Source organism: Quercus lobata, chromosome 3 (assembly GCF_001633185.2).
Source record: "Quercus lobata isolate SW786 chromosome 3, ValleyOak3.0 Primary Assembly, whole genome shotgun sequence".
NCBI classification, from domain to species: domain Eukaryota; kingdom Viridiplantae; phylum Streptophyta; class Magnoliopsida; order Fagales; family Fagaceae; genus Quercus; species Quercus lobata.
In genome coordinates, this window is record NC_044906.1 from 32,586,333 (window position 1) to 32,609,007 (window position 22,675).

The 22,675-nt window shown below is 39.2% G+C and overlaps 1 protein-coding gene across 1 annotated transcript; it reads left to right on the forward strand.

Moving 5' to 3' along the window:
- Positions 1-17,948: 17,948 nt before the first annotated feature.
- LOC115980764 lies at positions 17,949-18,440 on the forward strand. The gene has a single exon (XM_031102983.1). It carries the CDS (start codon positions 17,949-17,951, stop codon positions 18,438-18,440), a length of 492 nt encoding a protein of 163 aa, XP_030958843.1.
- The last annotated feature ends 4,235 nt before the right edge of the window (positions 18,441-22,675 follow it).

A 22,675-nucleotide genomic window follows, 5' to 3' on the forward strand; every position in this document is an offset into this window, starting at 1 on the left:
AGGGAAATTTTTTAGGAAAAAATTTTCGGACAAATGCAGAGTAACAGGGAAGAAGCTCCAACGGTCAGATAGATGGGACAAGTCACTGGTTGAATGGGCCCCACTGAGACAGCTTATTACAAAACTGCCACTGAGTCATAGGTGATGAGTCTTGAAAACAAGGAAATTGTGTTTTCATTTTTGGTCTTCATCACTCAGTTTTTTGAGTGATAGGATCACCAAAACCGGGTGACCAAATATGAGTGATGGTAGCCAAACAAAAAATTTTCTGTGGGTCCCACAAATTTTGGATGATGAGTGATGAAAACACAATCATATCACTCAAAACTCACTCATCCAAACAACCCCTAAAAGTTCATAGACAAAAGCATCATTGTTTGATGGATGACTCAAAAGAGCGAGGGTAATTTTACAATTCCCTTTACTATTTTTTTTTTTTTTTTTTTTTGGTTGACGGATGACTCAAAAGAGCGAGAGTAATTTTACAATTCCCTTTACCATTTTTTTTATTACTATCTCAGAGCACTTACATCAATAAGTGCAAAATAGTACAAAATAGAAAAAATGTTGAGATATGTGCATTTTGACCAAAAAAATACCCACATCAATGTTTTTTTTGGTAGTGTTGGATATGTGAGAGAGAGGGGTAGTGAGTGAAAAAATAATAAAAAATTGTAAAAAAATGAATATTTTATTGAATAAATATGCATAATAGATAGACTGATGTGAGTGTTTTATAAAAAATAATGTATAAAATAGAAAAAGTAGGTTTTTAGTGTAAAATAGAAAGAAACTTTTACACTTACTGATGTGATTGCTCTTATATAGTGTTGTGGTTGGTTATGTATCATTTTTATTTTTTTTGAAACTGAAATTTCATTAATCAAACACAGAAAAAGTACATAGCAGAAAACAACACCCACCAACAGCGGGACAAAGCACCAACAGAGACCATAGACAGCCAAGCCAAAAGAATAGGAAAGAAAAGAAACAAAATAAAACACTAGATCCCTTCCAGCCTACACAAATTTGCTATATTCTCAGGGACCACACCAATCCATTTGCATTCCTCTCCTGAAATTTTGGCCTGTTGAGCTAGCTCATGGGCTATTTTGTTGCTATTCCTGCAAATGTACCTAGCTTCTACATAATTGAATCCATTCATTCCTTGCAAAATGCCATGAATTAAATGGCCTGCAACTCCCCAAATATCTTTGCTGCAGATTGCTTGAATAGTTTGCATTGAATCTCCTTCCAATATAATTTTATTTAGTCCCAACTCCTTTGCAAGAACAATGCCCTGCTCCAAAGCAATTGCCTCAGTCTCTTCCACTGCAAATCTACCCGAAAGTGGCATACTCAAAGCTGCAACAACTTGATTATTCCAATCTCTAATTATAACTCCAATTCCTGAGTTACCTTCCATAGCTGGTATTGCCCCATCCACATTCATAAGATAGATATCTTTAGGGGGAGGTTTCCAGGCCCTATCCTTTGTCTCTTTTTGTTTTGTTATTTGAAAATTAGCCTTCTTGAAGTCTTCTATCAGACGGAAAGCTAATCCCCAAACATGCTCAGCAGCTGCTCCACAATCCTCATTCACCACCTGGTTCCTATTATACCAAATTGACTAGGCCACCCCAAAAAACTTCTCCAGGTCACTTTGAGTTCCCTGGTTCATTAAGCTGAGAGCCAAATCAGTGACATCCAGGCTGCAACCAAGGATTTTGATAGGACAGTAATCCATTTAGCCCACACTGCCTTAGCAGAATCACATCTCAGAATTGCATGCTCAACTGACTCAGGATCTTTTTTGCAGATGGGACATGTGACATCCATTTGGATTCCTTTTTTGAATAGATTGGTCAATGTGGGGATTGCATTCATACATAATCTCCATGCAAATATTCTAATTTTCTCCGGGATATTCAAATGCCACATCCTCTTCCATAGCGGAGCACACACATCGCCTAACGAGGATTCTCCATGGTCTTCTTTTTCTAGGATCCTTCTAGCCACATAATAGGCACTTTTCACTAAAAAGGACCCTTTTTTATTGCCCACCCAGATTATAGAGTCTTCAGGAAGATGAAAACTAATAGGGATGCTAAGTATTGTTTCCACCTTAAAGGGTAGGAAAATGTTCTCCAGTCTATCCCTCCTCCATCTTTTTGTGTCCGTATCAATGAGCTCAGATACCATAGGAAAATCTCCAAAATCTTTTGGTGGAGAAACAACCTTGCATGTTGAAGGAGTTGGCAGCCACTTATCATCCCAGATATGAATCAACTTCCCATTTCCAACTCTCCACCTTGTACCTTGTCTCAATACTTCTAGACTTTGATGTATGCTTCTCCAGGCATAGGATGGATTGCTCCCTATTTTTGCACTTAGGACATCACTATTAGGGAAGTACTTTGCTTTGTATAAGCGAGCCATCAGTGAGTATGGATCTACTAACATTCGCCAGCCTTGCTTTGCCAACATCGCCAAATTGAAAGCATTGAGATCCCTAAAACCCATACCTCCTTCCCATTTTGATTTACACATCTTAGACCATCCAACCCAAGCAATCTTAGACTCTTGCTGCCTTTGTCCCCACCAAAAATTTCTCATCATTCTCTCAATGTCTTCACATAACCCTTTTGGGAGCAAAAAACATCCCATTGTATATGTTGGTATAGCCTGGGCTACTGCTTTTATCAAAATCTCCCTTCCACCTATGGATAGCATTTTTTCTTTCCATCCCATTAGCTTCTTTCCCACCCTCTCCTTTACTTCATTGAAAATTTGTTTCTTTGATCTACCAATTAAGGATGGAAGTCCCAGGTATTTTTTCGGATGGGCATCAAGCATTGGGCCAAGAATTTCCTTTACTTCACTTCTTGTTTCTTCATCTGCATCTTGACTGAAAAACACAGATGACTTGTCTGTGTTTATTTTCTGACCCGACACCTCTTCATACCTCTGAAGGATGTTTACAAGCTCCCTACTTTCCAATCCTGAAGCTTTGCAGTATAAGATGCTATCATCAGCAAACAGGAGGTGGGTTATTCTTGGGCTGCCTCTGCATATTGAAATTCCAGAAAGCTTATTGTTCCTAGCTGCCTCCATTATCAATCCTGTAAAACCTTCAGAACAAAGGAGGAATAAGTATGGAGAGATGGGGTCTCCTTGACGCAAACCCCTTGTAGGGGTTATACATCCATGAGCCTCCCCATTGATAAGCACAGCATAAGAAATAGTAGAAATACACTTCATAATTAGACTAATCCATTTATCATCAAAGCCCATTTTCTTCATTATTTTTTCTAAAAAGCCCCATTCAACCCGATCATAAGCTTTGCTCATGTCGAGTTTTACTGCCATATAGCTGTCCTTCCCTCTCTTTCTTTTCTTTAAATAATGCATAATTTCAAAAGCTACAAGAACATTATCAGTTATAAGTATGCCAGGAACAAAAGCACTTTGATTTTCTGAAATAATGGTGGATAGAATAGGTTTAAGCCTATTAGCAAGCATTTTGGATATTATCTTATAGGATACATTGCATAGGCTGATGGGTCGAAAGTCACTCATTTTTGTTGGGTTTTTTATTTTAGGGATGAGGGCTATATTCGTTTTATTCAAATTTGCCATTGGTGCATTTGAATTAAGGATATTAAGGATTGTTTTAGACACATCATCACCAATAATATCCCAATACTTTTGATAAAAGATAGCAGGCATACCGTCAGGTCCTGGGGCTTTTGTCGGATGCATACTGTGGATGGCTTGGACAATTTCCTCCTTGTGGAATTCTTTTGTAAGGTGCTCATTCATCTCTTCAGTGATCTTCCTTGGTATCAGATCTGCCACCTCATTATCTCTAGTTGGGGAAGAAGTTGTGAATAACTCCCTGAAATAATCAGCAGCTACATTAGCAATTTCCCCCGTTCCTTCACACCATTTTCCTTCTTTGTCCCACATCCCATTAATTTCATTCTTCTTCTTACGCTAGGATGCTTTGTGGTGGAAGAATTGGGTATTCCTATCCCCTTTTTTATACCACTGAACCCTTGATCTTTGATGCCACTTTGTTTCTTCCACATCCAGGAGCTCATTTATTTCTTTGCGCATCCTGTCAATTTCTTCCCCATTGCTCCCATCCAGATCAGCCTGTATCATAGCTTGAAGGCTCTTTCTTTTTTCTTGAATTTTCCATGGAATAAGGCCTAGATCAGAATAATTCCATCTTGCTAATCCAGATGCACAATCATTTAACCCTTCTACTAGCCCACTTGAAGAATGCAGCCCAAAATGGTTCTTCCACACTTCCTGAATGATTTCCTTACATTTCTCATATCTGATCCAGGCTGCCTCAAAATGGAATCGTCTCTTTCCACGGTTGGGTGAGGCTTGTTGGTTTGTTAATAAGAGAGCACAGTGGTCCGAGGTCGAATCCACTATATGGAATACCTTTGATGTACGATAGAGCTCCATCCAATCAGCTGTAGCCAACAACCTATCCAATCTAAGCCGAATTCTCTCCCCATCAGATCTCCGATTGCACCAAGTGAATTTAGGCCCCACATATCCCATATCTTGAAAACCACATTCATTAACTACACTTCTAAAACCCTCCATCTGGTTTTGGGATCTTTCCAATCCTCCACATTTCTTAGTTGCTAACAGAATTTCATTATAATCTCCCATACACATCCATGGCATCTGGTATTGAGAATTCAACATTCTAAGGAGATTCCAGGACTCTCTTCTTAAGTTTGTATCTGGGTTCCCATAAAACCCCGTAAGTCTCCATCTAAGGTCCAGGGAATGATCTGTCACAACCGCATCAATATGGGATCTCGAAAACTTTTTATTTCTACCTCCACTTCTCTGATCCATAACAGGGCAATTCCACCACTTTTACCCTCACTGGGGACAATTAAACCATTTGGGAAACCAATCCTTTCTTTTACTTTTGTCATCCTTCTAACACTAGCTTTTGTCTCCATAAGGAAAACAATTTTGGGATTCCATCGTTGCACTAAATCGCGCAACGCTCGAACTGTCCGGGGATTCCCAATTCCCCAATAGTTCCAGCTTAGGGAATTCATGGCTCTCGGCGGTGCTGCCTAGCAGACACCGCCGTTAAATTAAGAGAGACTAACTCACCTGCACGTGCCTTCTTTTGCCTGCCTTCCTCATCTTCTTCCTCTGCCCAGAGACTACGCTTTATCCCCACTATATTATCATTGAAATCCATTGCTTGTTTTCTGACCCCGAGCTAGCTTCTTCCACCTTCCTTTTCTATTTTGGGCTTTCTCTATTTCGTTAATATCACTCTGTTCTCCAACTGGATCTTTTGGGGTTTTTATTGGGCTGGTTACTTCCTCAGTTTCTGCAATTATCGTGTGCTCCTAGCCCAATGATGGTTCCCAGATATTACTGCTCATTGACCGCTCTTGGTCTATACTTCCCTTTGGCCCAGACATTAATTTACCTGCTTTTGCTTTTTCTAGGCCCACCCTCTCCGTTTCTACTTCTCTAGTTTGGGAGTTTTGAATTTGAATTTGAAATAAAGAGTTTGACAAGTCACTATCAGAATCTGACATACTAGCAGAGTTTCTACCGACCTTTTGCTTTTCGGGATTCCCGCTCGTTTCCAGGCTCCTCCTTTCTGCATCTTGATCTCCCTTTCCTACTATCTCCGGTGGTGCATTTTGTCCCATCGCCGTTGTCTTTGCTTGATCCTTCTTTTGACTACCTATCTTACTTCCCCCCTGAGCTCTCAACCAATCACCATATTGTGGTAGTTCTTCTATTTACCTTTCCAAGCACGGACAATGCCGAACATCATGCCCCATTACTCCACAGAGAAAACAAAAGATAGGAGGTCTCTCATAGCGGAAATAGACTTGAAATTTCTCCCCTTCCGGGCTAGCCACAACTCCGCACCGCCTTAGTGGTCTATCCAGCGGGATGTTCACACGAATTCTCATGAATTTCGCTTGATTTGAAGACCATGACTTCGAATCTGCAGCCACAAAATTACCGATACTATTGCCAATGTCCCTTCCAATTTTCTCCGACATCATATCGAACGGCAAGCCCCAAATTTGTAGCCAAAATGGAGAATGGGTGAAGGAGATGTTATGTGCTGTCATCCCCTTTTCCCATCTTTTGAGAAGCAATAGATTGTTCTCAAAATTCCATGGACCGTTATTCTCGACCCATCTCATCTGATATTCGCTTGAAAATTTGAACTGGTAAGTATCATTCCCTACATCCATAATTCTCAGATCTGACCCTGTTTTCCATGCCGATCGCAACGTGCTCTTCAACACTCTCTGATTTTGCTTCCTGTCCGACAGTAATCTTCCCACCAGACTCAATTCGCACTCTTCGATCAGCTCCCTTCTGCCTTCCCCTGATATCGCAATCTGTGTTTCTTCTTCTTTTGTTAGCTTCATGTGCTTGAGTTCTTCAATTAAATCTTCCTCCATGGCCGATTAACTTCCTAGGATGAATATCTACAGTAGATTAGAAAAGAGAAACTAGCTTTTCCAAAAGAAAGGAAAGTCTACTATCTGGGTAGAGAGATCACTCGAGAAGTTTCGAGAGAAAATGACTCCTACTTGGGAGAGTTCCTTCTATGCATGTGTTATGTGTCATTTTTATATGTACCTATAATTCTTTCTTTATCATTTATAATATGTCACATCACACTTATGGCCAAATAAAGAGCAATGTAACGTAAAGTTATTCTAGCATCACAACATTTATCGCACTATGATTGATTAGCTTTTACTTTCATATGGATCCGCTATTTTTTTCTCCATCATTCACAATCAACCATATAAAATAGTGTGGGTTTCAGTTAGTTCAACTGGTAAAATCTTTGATGGTTGAATGAGAGATCTGGAATTTAATCCCCGCCTACACCGAAAACCGATTGGTGTCTTGTTCTAATGATAAAGAGCTATCATTAAGAGCGGATGCCATAGGTTGGAACTCTCTTAAAAAATAAAAAATAAAACCATATAAAATAGTTACAAAATTTAATAATCAAAGGTTGTGTTCCTAGAATTATTTTTGTTGTAGAACTTATTTTATGGCCACAACCTTCACAGCACCCTTTCCTATAACTATCTTATGTGAGAAATTGTGTATGATCCATTTTTTCTCTATATCATCCCCAGTTAACCACATTGAATATTTGTGAGAAATAGAAATAAAGGTTATGTTCATAAAATTATTGTTATTCTAATAGCTATTCTAGTCTTTAAATAAAAGCAATGCACTCACCAGTAAAGATAAATAAAATAAAATATTTATATATAGTCACCACCCATCATACCTAGTCAAATATGATGGCCGGTAAAGATTATGATAAGATTATTAAAAATAAATAAAAGAGATAAAGATAGCTATTAAAATACAATAGTCTATATAAAAGTAAATTCCTCTTTGAAAAAGTTAAAAAGTTGGTAGGCAAAATAATATCATTGTTTGATGGGTGACTCAAAAAGCAATGCTAATACATACATAAAAATTTTCATAATAATTATATTAGTAAAAAAATTTTAGTTTTTATTTGGATCTACTATGGATATCATCATTTTTTTTACATATCACTAATAATCTGTCACATCAACATATGTTAAACTTCTTGTCATCTTTTTTGTTTCTATAGACTCTTTTTAACTCAAAATAGTGAATACCCCTTATCCACAACTTTTTAACTAGTTAATTTAATTATAGTTAAATATGGACACTCTCCATTTCACTTTGAAACAAAGAGGATCCTCATATACTAAGAAGTTGGTAGACAAAGGTTCAGAATTGAATGATGAATGAGTGACTCAAAATATTAGTTAGCAGCACCTGAACATGTTAACTCAAAGAGAAAACTTTAGGATCACAAACTTTTTTGCCACAACTATGACATGAGAGATTATGAGTAGTAGAGAAAATATTTTGGATTTATGTAAAATGATATGCAGCCCAGTCATAATTTGCCACGTCAAAGTTATGGCAAAAATTTTTTTGTGGTAGTAGAAACACTTAACTCAAAGCATTTGGGTTGTGAAAAATTGTATAACATTTTTTAAAAATAAAAAATAAAAAATTGATCTTTCTCACATGTTGTTGGAGTTAATTTAGGACTACTACTAGAGCATCATTTCTCACAATTATCTTATGTGATGAATTGTAATTATTTTTCACTTTTATATCTATGTACCATTTTTTCCTCTATCATTCATTCTCATCCACCTAGAATAATGAGAGAAAGTGTGCTAGAGGTTGTGTTATTTGAATTATTGTTATTTGTAGTCTTCGATAAAAGTAAGGGTGTCAAATGGGTGGATTTGGAGTGGGCATAATTGGGTTAGGTACATAAAATTGATTTATCCATTTATTGCCAATTTAACTAATTACTTCTAACCCAAACCCAACCCAACTCAATTATTATAGATAAACCAAGAAAAGCAATTTTCTCAAAATGATATTTGATAAAAATTATGATAAGATTATAAAAAATTAAAAATAAATAAATAAAAGAGAGATAGATAGCGTAGAAATACCATAACTTTATATAAAAGTAAAACATGATAATGGCCTAGGCGGTCCAGTCTTATCAAAATGATAGTGCGTCTGGTCCCTTTTCAAATAGCATAAATCTATGAGTCATGTGAGTCATGCATTAGCATTATTAATTTATTATTAGAAAAAGTTTAATGACACCGAAATTGTATATGATTTTCACTAATACTATATACTATTAGACTTTTTGTTGCTGTGGAAAGGATACGGTTTTTTTTTTTTTTTTGGTAACAGAACTCTATTTCTCACTATCTAGGACTTCATTTAACTAATTACTTCTAATTCAAACCCAACACAACTCAATTATTATGGGTAATCAAGAAAAGCAATCTTCTCAAAATGATATCTGATAAAAATTTTGATAATATTATAAAAAATTAAAAGTAAATAAATAAAAGAGAGATAGATAGCATAGAAATACCATAACTTTATATAAAAGTAAAACATGATAATGGTCTAGGGGTCCAGTCTTATCAAAATGTTAGTGCGTTTGGTTCCTTTTCAAATAACATAAATATATAAGTCATGTGAGTCATGCGTTAGCATTATTAATTTATTATTAGAAAAAGTCTGATGACACCGAAATTGTATTTGATTTTCACTGATACTATATACTATTAGACTTTTTGTTGCTGTGGAAAGGATTTTTTTTTTTTTTTTTTTTTTTTTTTTTTTTTTTTAACAAAACCCTATTTCTCACTGTCTAGGACTTCTGGGTTCGAGTATAAAAACATCTAAACCCATACTCAATTTTACAATATGCTTAGAGTTAACTTGTAATAATTATTTTTAACAGGTCATCAACTTGTAATTTGATATCAGGATTTTCACATCTGACTAACACAAATATATACTAGAAAAAATATATATATTTGTTGCTCCAATTACCAGGTGAAACTTAGGGGGCTGATTGGTTAGGAAGAAAAGTGGGGTGATTTGTGGGGAGAATAAAAAATAAGGGGGAAAAATGTGTTTGGATGTGGAGGAGAGTGAGGGAGTGAGAATAGTGAGGCCTAGGAGTTTTTTTTTTTTCCTTGGGCACACAAGAAATTATAGGTGAAATGGCTTTCTCCCCTATTTGGGGAGAAATTTGGGGAAATTGAGTGGGTTTGATGAAAAATTTAAATTACTTATCTGTCCTCACCCCTCTAATAAAGGTTGCTTTTTCTTTTTCAAAGATTATTACGATTTTTTTTCCCTCTAAACTTTAGTTTTTCCCCCTTATATACTATTAAAAAAAAATTTCTTAGTACTAGGAGCATAGGAATAGATTTATACAATCTACAATTCTATCCTCTTTTTTTTTTTTTTTTTCCTCAACCAAATACAATAGTTTTTTGTACCCTCACTTTTTTTAATCCCCAATCAAACACCACGAGGAAAAACATAAATCTCTTTTATCCCCCTACTTTTCTATCCCCTCCTCATTTTCTATCCCTTTGCTTTTCCACTCCACAACCAAATGCATCCTTAAGCATGTTGTGGATTAAAGGTTTGTAGTTGGATGTATTGTGATGCCCCAATTTGATTGATTGTGTGATGTATGTGGGTGTGTGATGAGTCCCACATCGGGTATTTACTGGATTGAATTGGCCTTTATTAACAACTACAGGGACCCTCAATTATGACTAGTCCTTTTGAGGTATAGCGCAGATGTGGCTAGCACTTTTCCTTGGGTCGTTATATATGATATTAGAGCTGGCCCGATAACCTCGTGTGGACTCGAAGAAACTACTCCACAAAGTGGGCCCTAATGAGGACATTAGGGATCTAAGTAGGGGAGATCGTGATGCCCCAGTTTGATTGATTGTGTGATGAGTTCCATATCGGGTATTTACTAGGTTGAATTGTACTTTATTAACAACTACAAGGAGCCTCAATTGTGACTAGTCCTTGTGAGAGACCGCGCCCCCGGCCTGTTTTTAGGTGTTAAGCCAAAACCACATGAATGGGTGGAGTTATGTTATTATTTCTCAAAATGGAAGTTCGACTGATTATATTTTCCTCTTTAGATTAAGGACTTTACAATGGAGTCACCACTTATTTAATTATTGGAATAAATAAGAAAACCAAAATTGAAAAATTCTCATTTTATTGATTTGCAAATGAATTTACATTGATCATAGGAAATTACATGGCTTTGGTCCTAGATACAATCTAAGATAAAGTACATGACTTTGTTTCCTAGTTACAATCTAGAAATCGAAAATTACATAGATAAGTATTTGATCTACTAATCCTTGATCTAAACTCAGAGACTATGTTACAAGGTGGGAAGGTGTTAGACATCCACTTTGCCCGGTGAAACCAATCTTCTAGACTATGGTGGCCAACATTCATATCATATCATCCAATATGTCAATCAATTTGCATGTTGAATTTAATGTGTGTGCATGTGATAAACCCTAATTCAATTTATTAAGCATTTCATTTGGATTGAAAAATAAATTCTAGTAAATGTGTATGGATGGTGATATCCTAGATTCAAGAATTTGAAAGAATTATTAAACAAACATCTTTTTTCATGTTTTTTTTTATGTGGATTTAAGATCAAAACTAGTGTTATGCACGAACATGTGAAGAACAACCAAGAATATGTGAAAAACATATAAGAACATTCAAACATATTCAAGGAAATTTAAATAATTACTATCATGTTTTATTCCTAAATTCTCATCATGGCAACAAAAAAAACAAGTTAGGGAAAGAGATTATAACTTCATGCAAGATCCATATGGTGGAGGAGGAGACTCTTGGTAGAGGTCCTAAGGGTGGAGGAAAAGAAGAGTTAGGAGAGTTAGGGAAAGGGATTATAACTTCATGCAAGATCCATACGGAGGAGAAGGAGATTCTTGGTAGAGGTCCTAAGGGTGGAGGAAAAGAAGAGTTAGGAGAGGGAGAGTGAGTCTCACTCAATACCTTGAGTTTCAAAAAGACCAATACATAACAAGACTACTCTACTTCACTAGAACTCAAGAGAGGAGAAGAGAGGGGGGTTTTGTGACTGGAATGAAGGAGATGAGGGGTTTATATAGTAGTGGTAAAGAAAATATGAATGGAAGGTCATTTAATGAGGGTTGACAAATAATCATGAACCTAGACCTTATTTTAACCCTTCTTCGGAAAATTTGGTGTATTAAATGTAAAGATTGGTGGGAGTAAGGAGTAAGCAAAATTCGGTTTCCCCGTAGCTACTGTAACAGCTTGTAGAGGCAAATTCAAAAAATCATATCTTACTCAATTCTGATCAAAATTGTCTCGTTCTTGTGCTCAAATTGAAGCTCCAAACATCTAGTTTCTGGGAAAATTAATCTCATTCACAGATTCAAAATAATTTAAGAGATATCAACGAAATTGTGAGCAGAAGTCATTTGTTAGAAAATAATTTCAGTACAATTAACATTAATAGGTCCCAAATTTGTTTCCAATTAACATTAATAGGCTCCAATCACTCCCTTTTCAGACTAAATTAGTTCCAAATTTACCCTAATTAAAAGATAATTGCATAAATTACTCATTGAATAATTAATGTTTAACTATCTAATTAATTAAGTGTGTGCAATCTTACCATAAAATGTAGTCCTAGCCAATCAAATTATGACACGTCATTAATCTCAAATTGATTATAATTATAACCAATTGGAATCAATTGTTCATAATCATATATGGTCGGACTCAATTTGTAATAATGCATCTCGGCCATTAAAACTTGATTTGATGATAACTTTCAATCTGATGGTCCGATTAGAGCTTATGACCAGTCGATTTGATAATTAGAATATCAAGATCATTTTGATGAAATGAAATTAAGGATTTAGTGACCAAAATCTAGATGCATATTTCTAAGGTGAAATTACCCTTTTACCTTCAATGTGAGGTTAAATGCAGGTTGCAAAATGAGGTATCAACAGTCCTTTTGAGGTATAGCGCAGATGTGGCTAGCACTTTTCGTTGGGTCGTTACATGTATCCCTATCATTATTCATTCAAATAACATGCTTCATTTATAGGAATTTGCAACATAAAAGTGAAAAGCTACTTTTATCTTTTTATTTTCTTCCTTTGTTCCTTTAAAAAAGAGCATTGGCAACAGACTCTCTAAAATAGGAGGTTGTATATCCTGTTTCTGTTGCATGCATCCCTTCCCTCACATGTGGGGTCCACCCTCATGTGAGGGATAGGATGCATGCAATGGAAACATAATAAATTTTCTCTTAAAATAGAGTAAAGGAACACAATAGGAAAGGAAGTCCAAAAGGCACTAGGAAAACACCTCATGTCAACTTACTTATATCTCTTCCCCAATTTGAGATTTTGCTACAATATTTCCCTATCTTTAGGGAGCATTGTTCATTCCCTATTAATTTGTTTATTGCTTTTTTCTTGATAACTGTAATAATTGTGATAAAGAAAAATGAGGGCCATATTGTGCAAATCTGCTTCTAATTCACTAATGCATTTGCTAATATTCATTTCTAAATCTATATCTAATTCTTAAGCCTTATTTAATGTCTGAATGTTCTTAGAATTCTCTGCAGAAAATCCAAAAGAAATAATAATTACTTTTTCTAATTTCTTTAGAAATTTCTTCTAGTAACTCATTGTTATTGGGATTGCATTAATGCGTAAAAAAAAAAAAAAAAAAAAAAAAAAAAAAAAAAAAAAGGTTATTGATTGCGTTTCATTCTAGCCAAAACTGCCAAAAAAACATACCATTTTGGTAAGCAATTTAGAATGAGAAACCCCCTGTAATACCATGGAAAAAAAATCTAGGTTGTTTTGGGTCATTTCAGCCATTATTCTAGGGCATTTAGCTTATACTGGACGATATTTGAGTTTCAAGAGATATAGAATTGCCTTTTGTGTGTGAGTCTATATATATATATATATATATATATATATGGGTTTAAGTTACATCTAGTGTAACTCCATAAAAATTACACATTTGTTAAATTATTGATTTCCATTAGATCTAATGGTTAAAAAAAGACTAGTGTCATGTCATTAAGTCATTAAATTCTCTTTCTTAAAATAAACAACATTAAACTCTCTCTCTCTCTCTCTCTCTCATATGCCAGACCTCCATGAACTCCACCAATGGACGCACATAACTTACGGTCCCAAACAAAAGCTCTTCCTCCCATAACCCAAAATAAAACAGGTGTTCCAAGTAGGGATGGCCATACCCATTGGGTAATGGATATCCAACCCTACCTGATCCAAATCTTTTAAGTAATACCCAGTTCTTAATGGGTATAAGGCAATTGGGTAAGGTTTGGATATTATCCAAATTTATCGGGTAGGGTTTGGATATTACCCATTATTACTCATTTAACTAATTAAATCTAACACAAACCTAACTCAACAAAATTATTATGGGTAAACCCTAACCCACCCAATAACCCAATAATCAAAATTACCAAATTTCTCCTAAAACTTGAAAATAACCAAAGTATTCCTAAAATCCTCTAAAATTGCCAAAATGCACCCTAAACCTAAAAAATGACCGAAATACCTCCGAAACTTGAATATTACCAAAATACCCCTGAAACCTACAAATGACCAAAATACCCCTGGAAACTAAAATTACCAAAATACCTTTGAAACCTTAAAAAGACCAAAATACCCCTTGAAACTTATAAATTTCCCAAAATACCCCTGAAACCTATAAATGACAAAAATTCCCCTAAAACCTATAAGATGATCATAAAAATACACCATAAACCTAAAAAATGACCAAAATAACCTCGAAACCTAAAGAATGACCAAAAAACCCTGAAACCCAAAAAAAATGACTGAAATACCCCCAAAGCTTAAAAATAACTTAAATACCCCTGTGTAAACATAATATATGAGTAAATAAATTATAGCTATTTGCAATGAAATCAAATCAAGATCGGGGCGAATGCCTTAAATATAAAGTGAATGTATCTATATGTACGTGGATATCTATAGGAAATCATACGAAATGGTTATTATTATTTTATATCTAACCGATTTGATGAATAACTTTTAAAATAAAAGTTCACATCAGAATAGTGCTAGTTAATAGGAGTTGTTTTGGAATTACACAAAAAGTCAAATTAATCTGGGTTATTCTCTCAGTTTCAATAAAATGCAACTAGATCTAGTATGAATTGGCGATTGGAACATATATGGATAGAACTTATAGCAAGGTCTCGAAAAACAAGTAATTCCTACCAGGCCTTTATCCTTTTTTAGGTTCATTAGGGTTTTTATTAGTTGGAATTTCCAGTTATCTTAGTAGAAATTTGATATCTTTATTTCCGCCTACGCAAATCATTTTTTTTTTTTTCCATAGGGGATTGTGATGTCTTTCTACAGAATTGCAGGTCTCTTTATTAGCTCTTATTTGTGGTGCACAATTTCGTGGAATGTAGGTAGTGGTTATGATCGGTTCGATAAAAAAGAAGGAATTGTGTGTATTTTTCATTGGGGATTTCATGGATGGCCCGACGACTCCTCTACTTAAAAGGACCCTCCCTACAGTGTTCCCCTCCTTGAATTATTTAGTCAAAACCTAAAAAATTACCAAAATACTCTAAAACTTAAAAAATTACCAAAATACGCCCAAAACCTTAAAATTACCAAAATACCTCCAAAACCTAGAAAATTACCAAAATAGCCCCAAAATCTAAAAAATACTGAAATACTCCGAAAACCTTAAAATGACAAAAATGCCCCATAACCTAAAAAATGACAAAAATACCCTTAAAATCTAAAAATAACCAAATTTGGTCGTTTTATAGGTTTCAGAGTATTTTTGGTAATTTTAGAGGTTTAGGGTTATTTTTTGTTATTTTAGAGGTTTTGGGTGTATTTGGTCATTTTAGAGGTTTAGAGATATTTTAGTCATTTTATAGGTTTGAGGGTATTTCTGTCTTTTTTTTTTAGGTTTAGGTTGTCTTTTTGTCATCATATAGGTTTTAGGGGCATTTTTGTCATTTTATAGGTCTCGAGGTATTTTGGTAATTTTTAGGTTTCTGAGGTATTTTTGTCATTTTTTAGGTTTAGGTGGTATTTCAATCATTTTTTAGGTTTAGGGCATAGTTTGGTAATTTTCAAGTTTCAAGGGTATTCTGGTTAGTTTTTAGGTTTCGAAGATATTTTGGTCATTTTTTAGGTTTCAGGGGTATTTCGGTAATTTTTATGTTTCAGAGCTATTTCGGTCAAAATTTAGGTTTTGGGGGTGTTTTGGACATTTTTTATGTTTCGTGGGTACTTTGGTCATTTTTTAGGTTTTGGGGGTATTTCAATCATTTTTTTTAGGTTTATAGGGATATTTTGGTAATTTTTAGTGGTTTTTGAGTATATTTGGTAATTTCGGGGGTATTTTGGTCATTTTAGAGGTTTTATGAGTATTTTGATTATAAGGGTAAAATTCCCAAGTCAAACAACGGGCCTTGGGCCCTATACAGAGTCCAGCTACAACCAAGGAGAAAATGGGTCGCCAAAACAACTTCCAGCCCAACCCTAATAAGTCCAAACTTACTTAAAAAAGACGTCCGAGGAGGAATGTCTCCTTGGACGTGCCAAATATGGGCCCAACATGCACCCTATCCATAATGAGGAGTCATTCCAAACAAATATTGGTAGTAAGGATGAGCCTCACAAAGCAGGGAGAAGAACGAGAGCATAGGATGTTCAGGGGGAAACCCTAACTGCCGCATTAGATGCAAGGAAACTACTGTTCTGGCCGCATTAATGTGGAGAGGACAGGCGAACAGTGTTACCTTGGTCACTGCAACTCACAGAAAGGTAGGGTGGATGTTCGATGGGACAAGCACTCAAGTGAAGGTCCAGATAATCAACAAGTGTAGGGCTCTTATTACTTTAAGAAGTCTATATAAGAGAAGGGCATCCCCATGAAGAAGGGATCGGAAAAAGCCAGAAGAAAGAGAGTAAGACTATATCCTTTAATCAGGAACATAGGTGCACCCACACATTTCCTCAGACCGAACATCCAGTGGAGATAAAGGAGATATTCTTACGTTCAACCGCTGCATGGCTTAAAATTAATTAACATTCACGTCGTTGAGTCCTAGTTCTATAACCCGCTCTCTACAAATTCATTGTATAGGGTTCTTTGGGCCAGAGTCACCTACTTGTTGGGCTTGGGCCTTAAAAACTGACCCTACAATTGGCACCGTCTGTGGGGAGAACTTATGTCTCGACAAGTGGAACCATTAGAGATGGAAGGATCAGGTCCGCGCCAAACCGGACGCGCAGATTCCCAATGGCAGGACAACTTTTTGAATCTCGAATGGGAGAAAGATCAAGACAAGCAACGAGAGGGCAGTGTGAACACCTCCCACACGAGCAGAAGCCGCTTGAAAGAGAAAGGCCATGCATCCCATAAGCAAAACGATCGAAAGTCTTTACAGCAAGAAATAGATGACTTGAAGAAGAAGCTACGCCAAGCACAGTGAAAACGTCCTTCACCCGGCTCGGACACCAGTAGTGATGAGGACAATGAATACAGGTGGAGATCAAGAACCCCTCCAAGCAAGACTTTTTCCTATGAGGAAGAGCAGCCCATCATACCAAGGCCTGGCCAATGATGCCATGAGTAAGGCCCTGGACCGCATCTCCCAGTCGCCTTTCACACGTAGAATAGAAGAAGCAGAACTTCCTCGGCGGTTCCATCAACCAAACTTTGCCATATACAATGGTCGGACGGACCCAGTAGAGCATGTAAGTCAGTTTAATCAGAGGATGGCTGTCCATTCCAAGGACAAGGTTTTGATGTGCAAGGTGTTTCCGTCCAGCTTGGGACCTATGGCAATGAGATGGTTTGATGGCCTTAAGCCAAATTCCATAAATTCCTTTAAGCAGCTGACACAGGCTTTTGGCTCCCACTTCATTATCGGTAGCAGAGTCCCTCGGCCCCTAGATTCCCTCATATCCTTGTCCATGCAAGAAGGAGAGACACTGAAGGCCTATTCAGACAGGTATTGGGAAATGTACAACGAGATAGAGGGAAACTACGACGACGTTTCCATTAGCACATTCAAGAGGGGCCTGCCGACAGAGCATGGTTTAAGAAAATCCCTGACTGGGAAGCCGGTCACTAGCGTGCGCCAACTCATGGACAGAATTGACAAGTACAAAAGGGTCAAGGAGGACTAGCAGACGGGGAAGGGCAAAGCGAAGGTTGTCTCTTAGGAGAGGAGGGACTTCAGGTCGGACCGCTTTAACAGCAGCAACAGGCCGAGAAGAGACTACACGGAACAGTCTGGATCCACTGGGGCACAGGCAGTCCATGCTGTGTTTCGAGAACCATTACACAAGATCCTATAGAAGGTGAAGTGCGAACCATTCTTTCAATGGCCGAGCAGGATGGCAGGTGACCCCTCAAAATGTAACCAGAATCTGTATTGCGCGTACCACCAAGAGCCGGGTCACATCACCGATGATTGTAGGAATCTGAAAAACCACTTGGACCGGCTAGTCCGAGAGGGGAAGTTGAGACATCTATTACATCACCCTGTGGGATGGCAGGAACAATCAAACATCGAAACCAGGCAAAGCGCATTGAGGCCGCCCATTGGCACAATAAATGTCATTCTCGCCGCACCTGGAAGGACCGGATCCAATCCTCTCAAAGTAATGTCAGTGGGCAGGCTCCCGCCTGAAGCCGATGATAGGGAATCTAAAAGGGCTAGAGCGAGTCCCACGCCATTAATCGGATTCTCGGATGAGGACAAACTGGGAACCCTTCAACCCCAGGACGACGCCCTAGTCGTCACGCTCAGAATTGGGGGTTATGACGTGAAGAGGGTGCTAGTTGACCAAGGCAGCGCCGTGGAAATAATGTATCCTGACTTGTAAAAAGGATTGAACCTGAAGCCAAAGGACCTGTCGGCATACGACTCCCCTTTGATCAGTTTTGAAGGAAAAACAGTCACCCCGAAAGGCATGATCAGACTGCCTGTACAAACAGACTCAGACGTGGTAGAAGTGAACTTCATTGTGGTAGATGCGTACTCCCCCTACACAGCCATTGTGGCCCGCCCGTGGCTTCATACACTAGGGGCTGTGTCGTCAACCTTATACCAAAAAGTGAAGTATTCGTCAGGAGGTCGAGTGAAAGAAATAATAGGGAACCAGGTGATGGCCCGGCAATGCATCGTGTCAGCAATCTCACGACGACCAAACAGTGAGCCCTCCACCTCAGCCGAGAACGGCTTATAGCAATTAACGACACTAGTTCGAGCCCCGGGTAGTGGAGGACCCACCATGGAGGTGAGTTGCGAGGATCTAGAGAAAATACTTGTTGGATCAGACCCAGAGAAGTTTTTTCAGGTCGGTTCAGAGTTACCGCCCCAAGAGAAGGCGATATTGATTGATTTTCTGAGACAAAATGTGGACGTATTCGCCTGGGACGCCTATGAGGCCCCTGAGGTTGACCCAAATTTCATTTGCCATCACCTTAATGTCAGTCCGGCTGTAAAACCCAAGAAGCAGCCTCCTCAGCGACCGTTGAAAGAACATGCAGACGCCGTGAGAGAGGAGGTCATAAAATTGAAGAAAGCGGGGGCTATCAAGGAAATATTCTACCCCGAATGGTTAGCCAACACAGTTGTGGTAAAAAAGAAGAATGAGAAATGGCGGGTCTGCATAGATTTCATAGACCTAAACAAGGTATGCCCGAAGGATCCCTTCCCCATGCCGCGGATAGACCGATTGGTGGATTCGACCGTCAAACACCTCCGAATGAGTTTTTTGGACGCCTTCCAGGGCTACCATCAGATACCCCTGGCTGCTGAGGACCAAGAAAAAACTGCTTTTGTCACCCCCGTTGGAAATTATCATTATAAGGTGGCCCTTTGGCTTGAAGAATGCCGGATCGACCTACCAAAGGATGATGACCAGGATATTTGAACAGCAGATGGGTAAGAGCATTGAAGTTTATATAGACGACATGGTGGTAAAAAGCAAAGTAGTGGCCAACCACGTCCGAGACCTCGGCGACATCTTTCAAATTCTGAGAAAGTACAAGCTGCGACTCAACGCGTCCAAGTGTTCATTTGGGGTGGGATCAGGGAAATTCTTAGGTTACATGGTGACCCACAGAGGCATTGAAGTTAACCCTGACCAAATTAGAGCTATCCATAGCTTGCAACCCCCTCAGAATCACAAAGAGGTCCAAGAGCTCACCGGCATGATCGCCGCTTTAAACCATTTCATTTCCCGCTCAGCGGACAGATGCAGACATTTCTTCCTCCTATTAAACAAGTGGAAGGGCTTCGAGTGGACCGAGGAGTGTGCTTTAGCTTTCCAACAGCTTAAGGAGTACCTCGCCCGACCACCAATTATGTCCAGTCCTAAGGCCGACGAGGTGTTATTCGCCTACATTGCTGTGGCCTTTCATGCAGTAAGCTTAGTGCTAATCCGAGAAGACAATGGCACGCAACGGCCCATCTACTACGTAAGCAAATCGCTGCACGAGGCAGAGATCCGCTACCTCCCCCTCGAAAAGGTCGTCTTGACAATCGTACAAGCCACGCGAAAGCTCCCCCACTATTTCCAAGCACATACTGTGGTTGTACTAACCCAGCTTCTGCTAAAGTCTATTCTCCGGAGCGCCGACTACACGGGAAGAATTGCAAAATGGGGAACGATCCTAGGCGCCTTTGACATTAGGTACATGCCTCGCACTGCTGTGAAGGGTCAGGTCCTCGCAGATTTAGTAGCCGAATTTGCGGAGCCCACACTAGAAGGAGGGGGAGGGTCACTATGCCCAGACGGGAAACTGATAAGCGCAATCACTCAGCAAGAGCCCAGTTGGTGGAAAGCACACATCGACGGCGCAGCCAACCAAAAGGGATCAGGTGTGGGGCTCGTTCTGGTCTCCCCCGAAGGTATCACCATCAAAAAAATCCTTAAGACTTAGTTTCTCGGCCACGAATAATGAAGCAGAGTATGAGGCATTATTGGAAGGAATGTCAATGATCCAGAAATTGGGTGGAAAATCCGCGAACATGTTCTCGGATTCAAGACTCGTCATCGGATGAAAGAATGCAAGATTACCTCGCCCAAGTTAAACGCCTGCAAACCCATTTTTGTCACTTCAATCTGGCGCACGTGTCCAGGAGCGGGAACACCCATGCTGATTCTCTTGCAATGCTCGCCACCTCCTCAGCCCAGCCACTTCCCCGGGTTGTTCTAGTAGAAGATCTCTACCGCCCAGCGACGGAGAGGGCCAACAAAACACGGGTCCACAATATCAGGTCTGGACCTAGTTAAATGGATCCTTTAGTGCTGTTCTTGAAGCACGACGCCTTGCCAGACAATAAGCACGAGGCCGACAAGATTAGAAGGAAGGCCTCTCGATTCTGGTTGTCCGAGGACTCCAAACTGTATAGGCACTCGTTCTCAGGGCTGTACTTGCTGTGCGTGCACCCAGACGCCGCTGAACTCATCCTGGAGGAATTACACGAAGGAATTTGTGGAAGTCATACGGGGGGTAGGTCCCTGTCCCACAGGGCCATAACGCAAGGCTACTGGTGGCCGAGCATGCAGAAAGAGGCGCAGGAATATGTGAAGAAGTGCGACCAGTGTCAAAGGTTCGCTCCGAATATACACCAGCCTGGCGAAAACCTTAACCCGCTGTCCAGCCCTTGGCCATTCGCACAGTGGGGCCTAGACATCCTGGGACCATTTCCCAAAGCAGCAGGGAACAAGAGATTTATTCTCGTCGGCACGGATTATTTCACGAAATGGGTCGAAGCTGAGGCGCTGGCGAATATTAGGGACGTTAATGCCAAGAAATTTATTTGGAAAAATATCGTCACTAGATTCGGAACCCCTCACACACTGATCTCGGACAACGGTCTCCAGTTTGACAGCAAAGCTTTCAGAAGATATTGCAGCGAGCTGGGAATTACCAACAAATACTCCACACCGGCTTACCCGCAGGGTAATGGGCAGGCGAAAGCCATCAATAAAACTATACTGAATGGGCTGAAAAAAAGGCTGGACGACGCGAAAGGGAGGTGGGTTGAAGAGTTGGCCCATGTCTTGTGGACATACCGCACCACACCTCGCAGGTCCACAAGGGAAACCCCCTTTTCGATGACCTACGGGGTCGAGTCTGTCATTCCACTGGAGGTAAACTTCCCAACACAAAGGACCACTGCATTCTGCCCCAGTGCCAACAACGGACTTCTGGAAAAAAGATTGGACCTCATCGAGGAAAGAAGGGAAAGCGCAATGGTCCAGCTTGCCCACTATCAACAAAAGCTCAAGCAAGGTTACGATACCAAGGTGAAGCTAAGGCCCTTGGCGCTAGGGGATCTAGTACTGAGGAAGGTCTTGGGCACTGCGAGAAACCCTGCGTGGGGAAAACTCGGACCAAATTGGGAAGGCCCATATCGTATCACCTCCATAGCTGGCATAGGAGCCTACTTTTTGGAAGATTTGGATGAACATGTAGTGCCACGCCCTTGGAATGTAAATAACCTGAAAAGGTAATGTTATTAATGAAAGACGTAATTCTTGGCGCCATATTACTGTACAGCTACTTGGACTAAGTGTTAAACAGAACCCAAGTCCTGCCTGGCTCCTCGAACCACAGACTTGGGAGAAATTAATCTCAAAACCATTTTCAATAAGTGTTAAACAGAACCCAAGTTCTGCCTGGCTCCTCGGACCACAGACTTGGGGGAAATTAACCTCGAAACCATTTTCAATAAGTGTTAAACAAAACCCAAGTCCTGCCTGGTTCCTCGGACCACAGACTTAGGAGAAATTAACCTCGAAGCCATTTTCAATAAGTGTTAAACAGAACCAAAGTCCTGCATGGCTCCTCAGACCACAGACTTGGGGGAAATTAACCTCGAAGCCATTTTCAGTAAGTGTTAAATAGAACCCAAGTCCTGCATGGCTCCTCGGACCACAGACTTGGGGGAAATTAACCTCGAAGCCATTTTCAATAAGTGTTAAACAGAACCCAAGTCCTGCCTGGTTCCTCGGACCACAGACTTGGGGGAAATTAACCTCAAAGCCATTTTCACTAAGTGTTAAATAGAACCCAAATCCTGCATGGCTCCTCGGACCACAGA

Excerpts from the sequence above, each read along its gene's own strand:
- LOC115980764 (XM_031102983.1), top strand. The coding sequence starts at position 17,949 with ATGGCAGGTGACCCCTCAAAATGTAACCAGAATCTGTATTGCGCGTAC.